Here is a 19,594-nt window from a genome sequence, read left to right on the forward strand (position 1 = left end):
TGATTTCAAAAAAAAAAATGTAAAAACTGTAAAACTTAAAAGCATCAATAGAGGACAAGTTAAATAAATTATGGTTCATCCACACAGTAGAATGCCATGAAGCAGATAAAAAGAATAAAGTAGCATTTATGCCCTTTTGGTTCCCTAGGCAGCACCATGGCAGTTGGCAAGAACAACTGCTTACAAAACGTGGCAAAAAGAGAGCCAAGAAGAAAGTGGCTAACCGATTTTCTAAGATTGGTATAATATGAAAGCACTAGCTATGTTCAGTGGAAGAAATATTGGGAAAACATAGTCATGAGAACTCCAGGAACCAAGTGACATCTGATGGTCTCAAGGTTCGTGTTTTTGAAGTGAGCCTAGCTGATCTGCAGAATGATGACGTTTCATTTAGAAAATTCAAGCTTAATTACTGAGGGTGTTCAGGGCAAAAACTGCCTGACTAGTTTTCATGGCATGGATCTTACTGGTGATAAAATGTACTCTACAGTCAAAAAATGGCAGACCATGATCGAAGCTCATGTTAATGACAAGACTACTGATGACTATTTGCTTTGTCTATTCTGGGTTGTTTTTACAAAAACACACACACACACACACACACACACACACACACACATACACACAAACGCAACAATCTGATTCTTATGCTCAGCATCAACAAGTCTGCCACATCTGGAAAAAGATAATGAAAATCATGACCCAAGAAGTGCAGACAAGTGACTTGAGAGAAGTGGTCAATAAATTGATTCCAGATAGCATTGGAAAAGATGTAGAATAGCCTTGCTAATCTATTTATCTGCTCTATGACGTCTTTGTTAGAAAAGTCAAAATGTGAAGAAGCCTAAATTTGAATTGGGAAAACTCAAGGAGGTTCATATGAAGGTAGCAGTTCTGGAAAAGCTACTGGGGATGAGACAGGCGCTAAAGCTGAACAGACTGATGGAGATGAGCCCCCAGTCCAAGAAGCTGTTTAAACTTCAGACTATTTATAGTGACAAATAAAACCTACTCAGGATTTTTTTTTAAGTGGCATTTATGTACTAAAATGGAAAAATCTTCAAGATTAGCTGAATAAATGGAAGGTATGCAGCAGAGTAAATAGCATGCTACCATTTGCGTAAAGAAAAGAAGAGAAACACACATATGTGTGTAATGCACAGGATACTAATGAAAAGATATGCAAAAAACAGTGCCTCTGAGATGGCGTACTGGGGAAAAGAGATTGAGGAGGAAAGGAGGCCACAATTCTGTTCACTGATTATCACAAGACAACATATAATTAGATATAAGAATAGTAACTAGTACACATAGTGCTTACTGAGTGCCAGGCATGTTCTAAGCATGTTAAATACTTACACTAATTCAACATGCCCCTTTTAAATCATGAAATTCAGATACTGTCTTATTTCACTAAGTTATCAACTACTTGAAGCATAAACATGACTTAAGCCTTTTTATATCCTACTACACAAGGGCTAGTACAATATTTAGCACATGATAATGTTCTCAAGTAATATGTGCCTCATTCATTCATTCACTCATTATCAAATATGAGAGAAACTAATCATCTTCAACATTTAGAACTGACTTAATAGCTTTATGTAAAATTATCTTTTCATAATCAGTTTGTTCTGCCATGAAGTTGAGCCAAAATCCAAAAATAAATGGCTTTGAAAATGTGTTTTACACATACCAATTGCGATTGTGCTGGACACACTGGGGAATTCAAATTATTGAAGAAAAGTTTTCCAATATTCCCTTTATTAGTTAGTTAGTTAGTTAGTTAGTTAGTTAGTTAGTTAGTTAGTTAGTTAGTTATTTTTTAGGCAAAGCAACTCTTGTGTGATCTCACAGATTGCTAGGACCTTGTCAGTTTACAATCCCTTTTTTTTTCCCCCCCATTTTTCACGCCTACAGCACCTGGTCTTCCTAGGTGGTCTCCCATCCAAGTACTAACGAGGCTCGACCTTGCTTAGCTTCCAAGATCAGACAGGACCGGGCTTGTTTGGGGTGGCATGGCCATAGACTCCCTTTATTTTTCATTCAAAGAGAATAACTGATATCAAAGCACAGTCCCCTCCCTTTTAAACTTTGAGTTCAGGAGGGGATTTAAGTGTTTAAGTACAAAGGTCTCCTGCTAAGTTATATACGGGACCAAGTATATAAAGTGCTTAGGACAAGCCTGACCCATCATTAACTCCCATTGGAGAAAAGTCGGCCCTCGAAAGAGAAAAGCAAACAGGAGCTGGCCTTCAGTCTTGTCAATAATTGGGAAATCCGCCTGTAACAAAAGCAGAGTGGACCATGGGAGTGGGAGTGTTTTTCCCTTTGCAAGTCATTAAGGGTCATCAGTGTTGTAAATCAGACAATCCAGTGGGGGGCAGGGGAGAGAGAAAAAGTTAAAACTCCGATGCTTATATTTACAAATTCACTTATAAAATCTAGTATTTATTTGTGTGCCTACCTGAGCCAGACAGGCATTATGACAGGCAATTGTAGTCCAAAACCTCATTTTATTAATTTAACATGCTTTATTTTTTCATTTATTTTCTATTTTTGAAGTAAAATATGCAGATACGGTAACAAACCCAAATCACAGTTTACTGAAGTAATAAAATATTGATAGAAATAATTCTTTAAACATCTGGCCCTAACTTTTGTATTCGACAAAAAAGTAAAAATTCAAATAAAATTAAGAGAACGAACACGGGATAGTATTTGTTTTTTAAAAAAAGTTTTCACTTATATTATGAACTTAATTGTGTTCCAAAAAAATTCATATATTAAAGTCGCAACTCCCAGTATCTCAAACTGTAAACTTTTTTGGAGATAAGGTCTTTAAAGATGTGATTAAGTTAAAAGGAGGCTGTTAGGGTGGGGCTCTAATCCAATACGACAGATGACCTTATAAGAATAGATAGAGGTCTACAGCCATGCTACCCTGCACAAGCCCAATCCCGTCTGATTCCGGAAGCTAAGCAGGGTAAAGCCTAGTTAGTACTTGCATAGGAGACCACCTAGGAAGACCAGGTGCTATAGGCATAAAAATTTTAAAAATTAAAGGATTGTAAGATGACAAGGTCCTTGCAATCTGTGAGGTCAACCAAGGGTTGCCTTGCCTAAAAAAAAAAAAACAAAATAGATAGAGACACCGGGGATGTGGAACGTGCGGCACAGAGAAAGGCCATGTGAAGACACAGTGAAAAAGCAGCCATATGAAAACGAAGGAGAGAAGCCTCAAAAGAAACCAAACCTGCAGACACCTTGATCTTAGATTTATAGCCTTCGAACTGTAAGAAAATAAATATCTGATCTCTTGCTATATATCAGAAGAAATTTGGTAAAAACATATTTCCTCAAATAAATAATCCTTTAAATTTATAATTATTAAAATTAAAGTAGAAATACCTATTCAAATTATTTTCAAAATATAGTTGAATTATAAATTCATTATGAACTTTGGGGAAATTATTTCATTCTGTGGGGTTTAGACAAGTAACTTCAGATTTCAAGTCCAGAGTCAGAAAACATTTCTTATACATCCAGCACTAATAGAGATCATCATATAGCAACGAAATATTTAAATATAGAGATCGATTTTTTAAATTAAGTTTATTGGGGTAACATTGGTTAATACAATTCTATAATTTTCAGGTGTACATTATAATTTGACATCTGTATATTCTATTGTATGTTTACCACCCAAAGCCCAGTTTCCTTCAGCTACCATATATTTGATCCTCTTTATCCACTTCGTCCTTCTCTTACCTCCATATATTTGACCCCCTTACCCTGTCTACCTCCCCCCTCCGCCCCAGAGATCAATTTTTTAAATGGATTTCTATAAATAACATAAAGAGGAAAACACACATAGAAACTTGTCTTCTGAAATTTTTCTCATTTGAAAAACATTGAGAGAATGGGTTCAAAGATGGAGAAATCAGTCGGTACTCAGGACTCACTAACATGACACATAAACATGACATTTTTAAGATGTGAACAAAGACTATGTTGGAAGCACAGGAGATAATCTTGTTTGCTTTCTCTCCTACAGAGTGCAGACATTTCATATTTCATAGTTTCTGAATTTCCTCAGGAGTTCTGAAGGAACATTCCCAGACCAGCGAAAACGAAGGTGCCAACAGTTCGCATCTGAAAAACCTTTAAAGGAAAGGAAATTTTAAGATCAGAGGTAGGAACAAAGAAATCAAGCCTGTAATAGTAAAACAGCTTGGTGATAAGATTTCACTGCAATATGTAAAATGTAAGGGTAAGTCTTTGGTATGAACTATTAATATCTTATAGAAACTGATTAACCTAAGCAGACTTTAGAATTCTTATGAAAAGGAACTAGTTTATATGGATGAGAAGCACCTCGCATGCTTAAACTTAATATTAAAAGATATTTATAGATGCCTCCAGTAGTGGGAATTTTAGCTGCAAAGAAATTGGAAACAACTTTCAAACAGCTGCCAAAAATAAAAGGTCAATGGCAAAGGATCCCTGGAAATACAAATAATTTATTCCATGATAGTAAGTTTTTTTATTATAATAAATAATTTTGTTGAAAATTAAAGGTCATTTTCCTTTTCTACTAGAGGAAGTGTAAATTGACAAAACTTCTGGCAGGCAACTTGGCAATATTTATCAAACTCATTAAAATGTATAAACCTTTAACCCAATAATTCTACTTCTAGAAACTTATCTTAAGCAAATAATCATGGATGTGCTCAAGGGTTTTAACCATAAGGATGTTTATTACGATACTATTTATAAATGTTTTTAAATATCAAGAAACATTCTAAATCTTCAGTAGCGGAAAGTTGGTTGAAAGATTTTAATATAGTCGTTAATAATTTTTTAATATTTACAGTCACAGAAAAATGCTCACAACATATTGCTAAGTGACATGTAGTTAGAAACAGTGTAGACAGTATGATCTCATTCTTAAGTTCCTTATTTACATGAATATTTACATAAAAGTTTTTAAAAGTCTACAAGAAATTACTCTACATGTTAAGAGTAGTTATCCCTGGATACTTGAAATAGATGTGACTTTTACTTTTTTATCCTCTTTTTGTTTATCTGTATTTTATTTTTCTGCAATGAACAAGTATGCCTTGTGTCATTTTTTATCATATTGATAATGACAAAGCAACTTACAGGATAATATATAAAATATGCTTCCAATGATATTTTTAAATAGTACCTAAATATCTAGTCAGGAAAAATATACACAGAATAGTTGACAATGGTTATCTCAGGAAAACAGGATCTGTTTGCACTTTTTTTAGAATTATCAGAGAAAACGAATCTAAAGAATTTCCATTGGGAAAAGAGCAAAAAAGAAAATTCTTTCTGACAACCTGTCATTGAAACACACACACAAAATATGTACAGTATGATCCTTTTAGTTTTAGGTATACTAACATATATGAAAATACACCAAAAGATCAATAATAGATACGTTCTCTAAGTGCTAAAATAACAAGTTGCAATTCAATCCTTTTGCTTGATCATATTTTCTCACATCTCTATACATACAGGCGTTATTTTGTAGTTTGAAAAAGGTGTGCTCTAGTTTAAGTTCCCCTAGAAATAGGCCCCTAAACCAGACAAGAATTTGAATGCAAGAGGCTAACAGAAGCAATAGGGAAGGTAGATGCCCAAAGGACATGACTCCACATTGACAGCGTCTGCTATGTTTGATTTTTTGTTGTTGTTTTTACTCCAGTGTGTTATACAAAACTATCTAATTCTAAATTTGTATTTATCAGAAGCCACATTTATTGCATATCTAAACAGAAAGAAGTAAAAGTGAGATTGTCTTGCACACCGGTTTTCAGGCGCTGTGCTCCATATTTTATTGGTAATTAAGAGTCAGAAGGATGGGGACTATTTGATGGCTACTGATCACAGAAGAGGCATCAAAAGGCAAACTCCAAAGTAAATATTGAGCACTGGTTGAGAAAATTTGCTGAAAAATTATTTAAGAAGCCCTCGAGGGCTTGGTAAAGCTGACATGAATAATATTTCTTAAATGCTGATGTTATAAAAATTTACAGTCAAAATAAATTATAAATAATCATGCAGCTGCACTTTGGTATTTTAAACTCCAATTTTAAGGCCCTACTCAGAACAGCCAATAGTCTCTTAAATAACATTAAGAAAATACCGGTAAATGAGCCTTTGGCAAAATTTTATCATTCTTATTCTCCAACAACAGCTTCTCAGAACAATGAGTCTCCCTCTTCTCACCCGCTCCACTTCACTCCCCCACCACAGTAAGGGCATCAAGCTGGCATCACAACTTATCCTGAATAGATTATGATAGATCTGTGGAATATTTATCAGCTTTTAAAAACAATGAGTTAATTCTAAATGTAAGGGTCCAGGGAGAAGTCCTATAATTAAATCTAAAAAAAAAATTATCATTTAAATATTTTAAAATATTATTTACTAAAAAAAAAAAAAAAATGTTGTGACCGCCAGCCCCTGATAGACACACGGACCACCAGAAACCAGTGAGTTATAGGAAGCACGCTCTTTATTCAGCCAGCTGGGTCTGCCAGGGGTACGCAGACCCCAAATTAAGCAGCCCAGAAATGTAGAGGTACAGGGTTTTTAAGCCCTAAATCCCATTCCTCATTCTGTCTTAACACAAAAGTCTATTTTTCTTCTATTTACTAACTGTCAACCCACAGGTAGGTTGTGCAAGTGGGGGTACAGAAGCAGAAAGCTTATTGTTAGAACGTTATGTTCCCATGGGTGACAGCCTATGTTCCCATGGGCGATAGCCAAGCAGTAATTTTTCACCCGGCACAAAAACACCTTGCGAAGTACACACTACTATTTTAACCATTATATATAGATAAGAAAAACATAGAGGTTAACCCCTGTCAACATAAGAACATTCATACCTGTAGAGAATTTTTATAAAAATTTGAGTTAAACAGAAGATACACCTGAAAGCAAGATCTCAACAGAATGAGAAAGATGCTTCTGAGAATAACAGTCTGCAGTTTCTTTTAAGTATTTGAGATTAAGGAGAGAAATAAGAAAGATTACATGGAGGTGGGAGAAAGCAAGGTGGAGATAGGATTACAGGTTAAGTGCTCTTTTGAGGGAGGTCATGATTTAGGAGGAGTCTGAAAGAGGCATTTCAAAGGTGTGTTAACCTAGATGCACAGAAACCATGGACAGGGCTTGCTTAAGGCAAAGATAAGCCTTTTACTAAAGAAGTTATATGCTTGGGGTGAGACTGCCCACCATGACCTGTCCGGTTAGGAATTTATGATCAGATCACTGTGAGCTTAGTTTCCGTAGAACCCCTTTTTTCGTCCGTGGTCACCTGCCCAAGGTCGCACAACTCATCAGCGGAAAAGCTGGGATCTGGTTCCAGAGTCTGTGCTCTTAGCCACTGTGTAACACAGAGGAATGTGCTCAGTATATTGCCGTTCTTTATTTTAAAGCTTCCATAAGTCAACATATACTATACTTACATACGCTTGTATTAGAATGAAGAAGAGTGTGGAAGGAGACACATCTGGGCATCTGCATTGGTTATGACAGGAAATAGAAGCAGAGAAAGCGGGGAGACTGGGGTAGACCCTAAGTTATTGTTTATATATGATTCTTTGAATTTTCTAATGACAAGCTCATTATTTTGGGGTTTTTTAAATACCTAAATAACTTTTTTAAAAGAGAAAATTTCAGAGAATCGTATGAGAGGGATTCAAGCGGAGTCTCAGCATAATGCCTGAGTCTCAACTCCTCCAGTCTGGTAAACTCAGATTAAGTGTGAATCCAAAACAAAGTCATGGGGGATGGGGCAGGCAGGGGTTATGGAGGGACAATCTCAACATTCCAAGGCTGAGTGGAAAAATATTTGCATGTTTGCCTGTGTGTGCATGTCAATGGGTGTTTGTGTGTGTTTGCTTAAAACTCTGTTTTGCTGGCATTCCCGTTTCTGCTTTCATCAGTTTGCTATAACTATTTCCAGCTATGAGGCTGATGCAATCAATGTACAGACTACAAAAGGATCTCTTGGGTAACCATAAGAGACACCTGAATCAAACTCTAAGAATCTATATTCCCCACAAATAGTGAGCATTTAAAAGTTCTCCCCAAAGAGATTTGATGTGACTACAGTCTAGAAAGATTATAATTCACCACAAACTATTTAATTATTTCCTTTGATTAAATAAGTGTTCAAAGATGTTCAGGAATCTTCTGTTTAAAGGCTAAAATCTAATGAGATGTTGTATCACAACCTTGAAAATCAAATAAGAATTTGAAGGACAGTTATAGTGTGTGTACATTACACACCTATCTATACAAGACAAACACAGTGGGATCGCTAGATAAATAAACAGAAATAATAATTGTTCACGTTTACCCAGGGCCTGCTATAAGCGAATCATTTTGCCTGGATCTTCTCATGATAAGTCTGTGAGAAGGTACCATTATGATCTCTATTTTTCACATGAGGAAACTGAGGTCTACAGAAGTTAAGTAACGTTTACCAGGTAATACAGGTGATAAGTTGTAGAGCTAGGATGTGTAGCTTGGGAGCCAGGAGTTTAACGTCCCTAATGCCCTGCTTCAGTGGCTCTATAACTGATTCAGAATATCTACTGAGCTACTTATAGATAAGGTACCTTCCCAAGACAGGGTAGTGCCTGAGAAACAGACTCTGAAGCCAAACTGCTTTAATTCAGACCCCTGCCCTGCAACCTACCGGCTATATAGCCTTGAGAAAATTACTCGACCTCCCCAGGCTTCAGTTTTCTCATTTGTAAAATAATATTGGTACCAACCTCACAAACTTAGTACTGAGGATTAAATAAATTAATATATGTAAAATTAATGTTAAATGAGATAATAGATGTAAAATAATATACGTAAAAGCATTCCTGCTTATAATATGCACTCAACAAATGTTAGCTGGCATTAATTCAGAGGAGAGGAAAACGCTCCCAGAAATATCTCAGTTTCCTTTGCCAGGAAATGTATTAAGGAATGTATCTTCTAGTTTCCATGTCAATGCTAAGTAACTGTCTTTTCAGGTGCCAAACCAATCCTTACCTTGGCAAGACTCAGACCTCCTCTGTTCTGCAAAGCTATATGAGATGACTTACTTGAAGAATCTGGATTTTGTGGGGAGAATGACTTCTCCAGGGACTCGGATTCTTTTTGCTCGATTTTCTCTGTGGTTGAACCCAGCTCTTCCTTCTTTATTTCTCTTTGCTCATTCCATTCCTCGTTTTCAAACTTGTTGGTATGAGTCTGGTCAGATTCTTTCAGCATTAGATCCTTTTTACCTTTGACAGCCCAGTGCATTGACTACATTAATTAAAAGCAGACATATAATATAAAATCAATATTATACAGTTTTCTACAATTAAAGTTTAATATGTGGTAACCCCTGACCTACTATTATAATGCTAATTATCAGAATGTTAGACTTGACTATTGATTAATATCTATTAATTGATTAATGGATACTAATCAGTTAATCCAAATAGTAATTAATTAATCTCCCCTGATTTGGAAGACTAATGATATAAGGAGAAATCCATGTTATGGTATAGAGAAGAAGGACCAGCATCAGAGAGGTTCAAAGAATTAGACGTTTCTTCAGAAATTTAAACATAGAATTACCAGCAATTCCATTCCTATATGGTATATGCCAAAAAGAACTGAAAACAGATGTTCGAAGAAAAACTTATACAGGAATGTTCATTTACAAACATCAAAAGGTAGACATGCCCAAATTTCCATCCCATGAATGGGTAAACATCGATGAAGTGTATCCATACAGTGAAATATTATTTGACCATGAAAAAGGAATGGAGTACTACAATGTAGATAAGAAACCAGACACAAAAGCCACATATTGTATGATTCCACTTATATGAAACATCCGGAATAGATCAATGCATACAGATAGAACGCAGATTAGTGGTTACCAGAAGCTGGGAAGAGAGGAATAGGAAATGATTGCTAAAGGGTACGGAGTTCCTTTTGGGGTGATGATAAAGTTCTAGAACTAGGTAGTAATGATGGGTGAACAACACTGTGAATGTACTTAATGTCATTGAATTGCACACTTTAAAATGGTTAAAATAGTGGGTTTTATGTTATGTGTATTTTACAACCAAAAAACAAATGAGGCCATGTGTCTTGAGCCATGCCAGAGATTAAACCTACTACTATTATAACTATTGTAACTACTATTGTGACCTTCCATCCAGCCATGACCACTGCAGAGTTGGCATTAGAATTCTGGCAATAAAAATATTAGAATTCTGGATTATACATCTTCTCTTTAAGAAAATTCATGGCATGAAGCAGGAATTCAATCAATATTTACTATGAAATATTTGTCCTAAATTTAAGTGGATTAAATTTAGGCGAACTTGGTTCCAAGTCCAATTACCTACAAATAAGGAGAGCTTTCTAAATATATTTCCATGTATGGGTTGTTTTTTTTTTTAAGGATAATATGAATGTGTATGCGTACACTGTATGGAAGGTTTCTGGAGGGAAACACAGGAAACTGCAGTGGTAGCTTCCTGAGATAGGTGGGTAGAACTGGGATCTGGAATAAGGATGAACTCACTTTTTACTATATATTCTATCGTACTATTTTGATTTTTTTAAACAAAGGTGTGTTGGTTTTATTATATTTTTAATTTACAATTCAAGAAATCAAGGCCCATAAATCAAGAGTATCAGGTATTGGCCAATAATTTCTGGTATAACTTATATCTTTAGACATACACAAGGTCCAAAATCCTTGAAACCTGATATCCTCAAATTGTGTTGAATATGCTAGTGGAGGTCCTTTGCCCAGTGATTTAACTGTGTGATTTTCCCAGCGTAACTCTGGCTACTTATGGTAGTGTCTAGAGTAAGGGGAAGATCAAAAATGGGTCTTCAAAATGGGATAGTTTGTTAGGTCAGGGGGGCCGAGGAACAAAGGTAAAAGATAGGAATACCCTTCCCCATAGACCCTTTGTACCTTTTCCATTTTGTGTCCTGTACATGTATTTCTTATTAAAATGTTTAAAATTCGATAGATGAGTAGATGAATGGGAGGAAGAATAGATGAATACAGAGTGAGAAAGAGAGGTTGAGAGTTTGCTGTCTCAAGAATATTTTACTTAGAATAGTTAGCCCTAGCATCAACCAAAATAATAAACATAACTTTATTTTCCTGATATCCAGAATATCACTTTCCTGTGTGTGGGGCCGGGGACGGGAGGGGGGCGAGAGGAGGACAGATAAAAGCAAAGCAAAGAAACCAAACCAAAACATTAATTTTTTGAAGTCCAAGGCTTATTGAATAAGTTCAGAAGTTGTGACATTTAAAAACTGCCAGAACCAGGGAAGGGGCCACTGCCAAGCTATGCACATGCCCCATGATGCGACAAGCATCTCGCTTTTCATCTACAGGATGCTTCTTTTCTGGAAATTCCAAACTATCTTAAAACACCAGGGTTGTCAACTTCTGTCTAAGAGCACCACTTTATTTACCAATTTAAACAAAACAATTTAGGGAGGTAGTGGCCGGATATTATTTGTATACATAGCCAAGTTGTCTCAACCAAGCAACCAGGGGGGTGTCCATCAGCATCCAGCATCTTAAAGAGCTTAAGGAGACCCCATAATTTCGTACCACCTGCCTCAATATCACTAACACTGTCCTCACACCAGGAACCAGTAGTAGCACCTTACCAAAAAGAAAATGAAAGTGCAAAGGAGTAAAGTGCCTTCTGGGAATCCTTTAAATCTGTTCGTCACAATTTTTTTTAATTGGATAGTTGTATTAAAAGGTAGATAGAGTCAAACATAGATATATAAATATATATGTAGATACATATACATAAAATATAGACATAAAGACAAAATAGAGGGTCATGTGACCTTGTACATGCCCTAAAATCATAAGTATATTCAAGGCCTCTGCCCTAATGCAACCAAAGAAGCCACTCTTCCCACCTTCAGCCTCTCTTCTCAACTGCAAAAGAGCATCATTCATAATCTCCTTCTCCAAAAATAATCAACCCACTCACCCCAAGATCCAAGAATCATCCCATAAAGCAATTACTGCCACCATTCAAAGTAATTGGCTCTCACACTAACCAATGAAGGGGAATGGGGGAGGGGGGCGGAACACACTGAAAGAAAATGCAACAAAATGTTAATGTGGTTATCTTCGTGTGGCAGGGTTATAAAGTTATGTTTTTCTTTTATTTTTATTCATTGGTATTTTCTAAATTTTCTATGACAAGATTTTATATGAGTGTTAGGCAAAATGGTTTCTAGTGCTTGATATGACTGACCTGCCATCCTAGGAAGCAAGTAGCTCTCAGTGACTTCCGTTCACCAGAGAAGGAGTGTGCCCGTATTGCCTAAAGGAATGTTCTTACATGGATAAATAGGCCCAATAAGTTGTTTCCTGTCTTGGAATATATAGCTCTCAACAAGCCTGTGCCACTTGGCTAGAAGCACCGGTGTTCCTGGAGGCTATGTGTATGTCAAGTCTCCATCCCCTTTTGGTTTGCCAAGATCCAACGTCTTGCTGACATCTCTGCTTCTGTCCAAAAGTTTCCTTAATAAACTTTAATTCTGGAGTTGTCAGCCTCTTTCTTCAGTCTCTGAGCCCTATTCTCCTTTAGAGGTCAGTTTCTGTATACCTCAGGAAATTTTCCCAACAGTTTAAACAATTAGAAAAAATTAGACTTTAAAAATTAAATGCAGTTATGATTGCCAAAATATATAAGGGGGGAATTTCTGGGTGCTAGTAACGTGTGTATTGGGAGAGATGGTTAAAGAGTATATACTTCACAACCATCTGCTAAATTGTAAATGTAGGTGTTATACATTTTTCTATAGGCTTTATTTCAAAAATGAAAATAATTTTAAAAAGAGGCAATGGCCTCAGCTGTTGTAAAAAAATAACCTACTTTTGGTTTGGTTGGTTTGGGTCTGTTGTTATTTTGTTCGTTTGGCTTTTTGGGTTTTTTGCATATACACAGAATAGCAAAGCTGGCCAGCGGCTTCCTCCATGGAGGGGAAAGGATATTAGGAAGGTTAGTGAAAAACAAAGAGTAAGAAAATCAAGAATTCAGGGCCCAGAGAGCTGAAAATGTGAGCTGTAAGAGTCACAGGTCAGCAAGATGGCCTGTACACGATGTATTAATTCTGTCCCTCAGTACTTCCACCTTGAAATAAAAATGTCTACAGTCTGCCTTAGATGAGTGGTGAGGACTAATGATTCACCTACAGTAAATGCTTTGAAAATCCTCAGGGAATAGACATTCTGAGATAGTAGTCTTACTCATCCATCCTCTTTATGAATAAAGTATTTTATTATCAGACCCCCATATCTGCTGATTCCAATTAAAGAAATATACAAGGGGGAGAAGTAATATACAAGGGAAAAATCCAAACTGTACCTAACCTTCTATGCAGGTACCTCTCATGCTTTGTAGTTCAATCAAACGACTAACGCGGGACTAACGCAAGAGCAATGCTAAGCAGCCTAATTTGCTGGGACCCAATTAGATCACTTATTTCTGCATCCACAGAACATATTTCTCAGCCCTACTGGGGTACTAGTAGTTGGGCACAACAATATTTAACATCAAGCAAACCATTGCAGAGTGACTCAGTTCAACAGAAAGACCATAAATAAAATATCAAATGATAGTGGTTGATAGAGATGAAGAGGAAGACTAGGGAGGGGAGAGTGTGTACAGCAAAATAAGGAACTGCAACAGACAGAAAATCAGTGTGCATGGACCAAACTAACACTAAACAGACATCAAGTATGGGTTTCAAAGGCCACTGTCCTTGGTCTGCAAAATTGGTATGTTGTTGTTCTGCCTTCTCGATTAACTTGTTTACTAGCTTTCCTTAATGAATTGCTTGTTGTTTTGGTTTATTTCTTTGTTTATCTAGGGAGCCATTTTCTTAAACTCTGGACCTTGATCAACACTAGAATAGAAAAAAAATGTGTCTACAAGCCAATAAACATTGAGACAAATAAAAAAAATCAATGGACTCAGACAAGCCATGGATCAGCTGAATACTACTGAAAATTAATGAATTATTTTTATCCTGGATCTCTATGAGTTAATTTTTCACTTGCCTGAGTGATTTCTGACCTGCTTTTGGATAACATCCAATTAGGAAAGACTGCCTCCTGAACAGGTCCAGAAGGTGTTGAACTGCCCAGTTTCCCATCTGACTGGGAAACTGTGGCTATACCCACATAATAGGAAGCTTCGCTAGTATTCTGTAGCCAACTGGCCTCACCCCAAGGACATGTTATCCAGCCAGAAACAGACAAATAGGTCCATGCGAAGGTGACTGGCAGCCCCAGTAAGCCTTCCCAGAAGCAATTTGTCAAACAATAAATTCACCAAAATGTGTTTCTATTAACTCTTTATAAAACTTATAGCAATTGCTGTGGCGTTGGACAGTTTTAACAGCTTATGAGAATTTTTCTCAGCACTTCATTTTGATTGTGGATTTGCTGCAACTACTTTCACAGAGCCATCTTAAAGGCATTCTGCCACATATTTTGGAGTTAGAGGGAGAGTCATTTATACCCTGGATCCCTTGGGTTAAAACTATTTAACACGACAGTGATGAATTTCCCTAATTCTCTGAGCCAGAAAGGCATCTGTTTTCAAGTTATCCCAAGATCCCAAAGGCCATGGTTACAGAAGCCCTCACCTCATATTCCTCTTTTTTTAACCAATATCACATATCTATCTAAACTTACATTTCCAACATATTCATTGACCTGAATGAATTTTTTAAATATTTTGACAAATTAAACTATCAAGAGAAACTTCTAAAAAGGAAAAGAAAAATAAATAGCTAGTGAAGTGACAGGCACCTGGGGTGGGAAAAAAAATATCAGTTACAGTTTCACCATTCTTGGATGATAGACATGTGTCACTCCTGAAGCTGTGGCTCATTTGAGGGAATCTCTCAAAGGGGATTCCTACAGATATGAACCCGTGTGTCATGCAGCAAAAATGCACTGTAATTTGTCCTGCCTTGAAAGTATTGCTCCCAACCAATGTTTTTCCTTCCAGAGGGATTATAATGCTTAAATAAAAAAGCAGTAACACAGGGTTTATAATGTGAAAGGGAAGGATTTTATGAGATTTAACAATCTATAAATGTGTAGGGCAAGCGAAAAGGCAGATGTGTTTTAGGTGAATGTCACCTGAAATCCAAACCTAAGTTATAACCATTTTATTGTTAGAATGGCACATGCAATATACCTAACCCTAACCTCCTAATGGTGATGTTTATCTTTAAAAGGATAGATGACCTAAATATTAGGGATGACAATTATTAATTTCTCTGAAGTAGTGAATGTGAAAGGATGAACAAATGAAATGAACAAATACAGAAAGCAATAATTAAAATGTTTATAGAGCTGAGGCTTTCACGTGCAGAAGCCACAGTGAGGATGAGAACAAAAGGGAATGAATGGAACTTTATGGAAAGTCTTAACGAATGAGGTACAAAGCACATGAAACTTGGTATAGGGGATTCAAAGTCCACTATGGAAAAGAAAAAAAAAAAAATCAAATCGGAAACAAAGTTTACCCAAACAAAGGAGACTGTGCAAGAAAAATGATCACTCCTAATTTAAAGCAGAAAGATATGCACCTCATCATTTTTGTACCATAATAAGAATAAATCCAAAACCAAATGCTAGCCAGCATACTATTTCAATTTTGCTGACAAAACAGTTTACGTTTTATGTAAAGAAGCAGTAAAATCTAAAATGTAATTACTTTAAGACCTCAAACAGTTCACAGTTAAGCTAAATTCAAAGCAGAAATAATGTTTTTAGAGACAGGAAATTGGTATTTAATAGAAAGACATCAGCAATACAAATTAGAGCAGGGATTTGGAGAATTTTTTTTTTTTAATCCACAGCTAATTTGACAGTGGTTAAAATTAAATAACAGAGTTCAGTGAATTATCAAGAAAAATGAACTATAAATCAAAAGGCATTAGAATAGTACAGGTCACAAATTCAGTTGCAGTTACAGTGTGTCACAGGAGAATGGAAATATGGTTAAGCAGAGGTGGTAAAACAATGCTGATTTAGTCAATGCCAACAAGGAACTTCAGATATACATAATGTAAAAGAAAAAAAATCTTACTTTTGAGTATGTGAAGTTAAGTCACTATTTTTAAAATATTCTCTCTCCAGTTATTTTGGGCATATATTCATTAATCATACAGTTAGTCCTTCAAAAATAATTAACCCACCTTAAAGAAATCATATGAATATACATTTCATTCCATAATGATGAAAAAAACAGTTTACATTTTATGTAGAGAGGCTTAAACCATATACTTGGAGAGTTTTGCACTGTTCTTCCCCATTATTTCAAAGACCCTCTCTCACTATTACAAATCTTTTGTCAATGGAAAAACAATTTGCTGAAGTTTTCCTAAAATAAAAACTATTAAGAAGGAAGTTTAAATGTGACCCTGAAGGGTTGTAATTTAAAAGATGTGAATCAAATTTTAGACTAATTCTAACAAGTGTCACTGAAGACTTGCCTATAAGGTAACTTCTGCATTCTAAGTCTCACGTCATAGAAAAGTGTTCCCGTAGAAATAAAGCTGGATAATAAGTCATGCATAACAATGCAGAAATCTTTAAAATTACATTTTCTCTATAATATGTAAAAGTCAATGTAAAAACAAAATAAATATATGTAATATAGTAAATATAGTGATTATTTTGATATTTAGCTTTTTCAGTGGCATGAAGATAACGATGGTTTAAAGTCCCTCAGCAACTATCTAATAATTCTTTCACCAGAATTTGTAACAGAAATTATTTACAAATAATTTATAGTTTTCTTTGATTAGTCAGATCCTGTGTTTTTATGGATTTATCAGCCTCAAGAAGAAAACAGGCTGATATGAACCAAAAAGATGGAGGAGATGACTATACAATCATTCAAAATTCCGCAGTTTTATATGAGCAATTTGAGAAGCACAATTATCATAATGTATAAACAGTAAATAATAATGAGTAGTGTATATAATGAATCAAACAGCCCAAGAAACTGACAAATGTAGATATGGGCTATTCTGGCATTGATCCATTCAATTTCCTTTCACGAGATTTTGTGAATTATATCCAGATTTTTCCAGCTTCTTGGTCTTCTCACTCCTATTCCTTGTTGACTCTTTAAGCTACTAAATAAAGATATCTAATCCATAGGCAGCCTGAGTTTCATAATTCACTTCACCCCAGGAACACCTACCATTTTCACTGAGTCACTCAAAGTTTCCCACTGCTGGAATGGCATCGTTATTTGGCTCTTTCGCCAGTGGTCATAGCGGGCTCGACTTTCTTCATTAGTCAGAATCTCCTTTGCCTTCTGCAGTTTCTGAAAAGTCTCCACTGGAAAACAAATCAAAAGATGAAAACTTCTTTCTCTGAGGAGTTATTTTAAACTCTCAAACAATCGAACTGATCTCACTGGAATATGTGTCTGCTACTGACTAGCTGTGTGACCTTGGGCCAGTTCACCTTGTAAAACTTAAGTCTCCTCATTTCTAAAGTGTATCATAAGGACGAGTGAGATCATGTATGTAAAGTACCTGGCTCACAGTTTATCCACTCCTTTTACTGAGCTCTAGTAATTGTCAGGTGCTGTTCCAGGTGTTAATGACACAGGTGTGAACAATAGACATGATCTATTTAGTGGGCTAGACATTTATAAACACTGTGGAAAATCATAATTTTGTCTAGTAAAAAAAAAAAAACTACATTTTTAGTAGTAGTTTTCAGGGAGGGTAGGGACAAGGCTAGAGAAATATTATAAATAAACACCCTAAGGCATGGTGATTTAAAGGAAGTACAGGATGCCAGTGTGGCTGAAGACACAGGGTCATGGGGAGAATAATGAAGGATGGGGCTACAGAACAGACAAGGACACAGTATCCATGATTTCAGAGGTCATGCTAAGGATTCTAGTCTGTTTTTTGTTGTAAGAGCAATGGGAAGCTATTGGGAAGTTTTAAACATAGGAAATAACATGGTAGATGCGTGATAAATGGTAGCTTTGTCATTGACCTATTTGACCTAGTGGCATACAATAGAAACCTTTTATGGCCCTGTTGGAAACACTTCCAATGTCAGTCATGTTCCTCAGTGAAGTTAAAACATTCTATAGAGTAGGATAGAAGATCAATATATGAAAATCAATTATGTTTCTATACATTAGCAATGAGCAATATGAAATTAAGAAACCAATTCTATTTATAGTAGCATCAAAAAGAATAAAATATTTAGAAAAATACTAACAAAAGAAGTGTAAGAATAATACACTGAAAACTATAAACATTGTTGAAAGAAATATCTAAATAAATAGAAAGACATCCATGCTCATGGATCAGAAGACCTAATATTGCTAAAATCGTAATACTCCGCAAGCTGATCTACACATTCAAAACCATCTCTATCAGAATCTCTGCTGCCTTTTTTTTTGCAGAAATTGAAAGTTGATCCTAAAATCCATATGCAAATGCAAGGGACCCAGAATAATCAAAATAACTTGAAAGAACAAAGATGGAAGAACTCACACTTCCCTATTTAAAACTTTTTACAAAGCTCCAGAAACAAAAACAGTGTGGAATTGGCAAAAGGATAAACATAAATAAATAAAATATTGAGAGTCCAGAAGCAAACCTTCACTTTTATGGTCAACTGGATTTCCACAAGAGTACCAAGACAATTCAATTGAGAAAAACAGTCTTTTCAACAAATAGTCTGGGACAACCAATATCCACATACAAAAGAAGGAAGTTGGATCCCTACCTCATACCATATGCAAATATTAACTCAAAATGAATCTTAGACCTACATGCAAAAGCTAAAACTAAAAATCTCTAAGAAAAAATATACGAGCAAATCTTTGTGACCTTGGGTTAGGCAATGGCTCCTTAAATATGACTCTAAAAGTACAAGCACAAGCAACAAAAGAAAAAAATAGAAAATTGCATTTTATCAAAATTGAAATTTTTGTGATACAAAGAACACTCAAGAAAGTGAAAAGACAAGCTATGGAATGGGATAAAATATTGGCAAATCATAAATCTGATATGGGATTTGTATCTAATTTTTATAAAGAACTCTAATAACCCAATAAGACCAATAACCTAATTTTAAAATTGGCAAAAGATTTAAATAGATAATTCTCCAAAGATATATAAATGGCAAATAAACACATGAGAAGATGTTTAACATCATTAATCATCGAAGAAATACAAATCAAAATCACAGTGAGATACCACTTCACACTCACTAGAATGGCTAAAATAAAAAGATAGATAAATACAAATGTTGGTGAGGATGTGGAGAAATTGGAAGACTTATACATTGCAGGTAGGATTGTCAAACAGTGTAGCTGCTTTGAAAAACAGTTTGGCAGTTCCTCAAAATGTTAAATGTAGAGTTACCATATGATCCAAGAATTCCAACCATAAGTACAGTCAGTTCTCTGTTTCTGCAGGTTCAGCA

General features: G+C 35.6%; 1 protein-coding gene across 2 annotated transcripts in view; it reads right to left on the reverse strand.

Moving 5' to 3' along the window:
- Window positions 1-3,693: 3,693 nt before the first annotated feature.
- Window positions 3,694-19,594, reverse strand: part of DNAJC12 (DnaJ heat shock protein family (Hsp40) member C12) — a 31,088-nt gene continuing 15,187 nt past the window's right edge. The window contains exons 3-5 of one of the 2 annotated variants that reach the window (XM_039871930.1): window positions 17,334-17,473; window positions 9,091-9,348; window positions 3,694-4,164 (exon numbers count right to left, since the gene is read on the reverse strand). In XM_039871930.1, coding sequence (XP_039727864.1) covers window positions 4,096-4,164; window positions 9,091-9,348; window positions 17,334-17,473 — 467 coding nt within the window. In that variant the 3' untranslated portion in view covers window positions 3,694-4,095. The remainder of the gene's footprint in view (window positions 4,165-9,090; window positions 9,349-17,333; window positions 17,474-19,594) is intronic. The other variant, XM_039871931.1, reaches the window with a different exon arrangement.

The sequence above is a fragment of the Pteropus medius genome, unplaced genomic scaffold (genome assembly GCF_902729225.1).
Source record: "Pteropus medius unplaced genomic scaffold, Ma_sr-lr_union100, whole genome shotgun sequence".
Lineage (NCBI taxonomy): Eukaryota > Metazoa > Chordata > Mammalia > Chiroptera > Pteropodidae > Pteropus > Pteropus medius.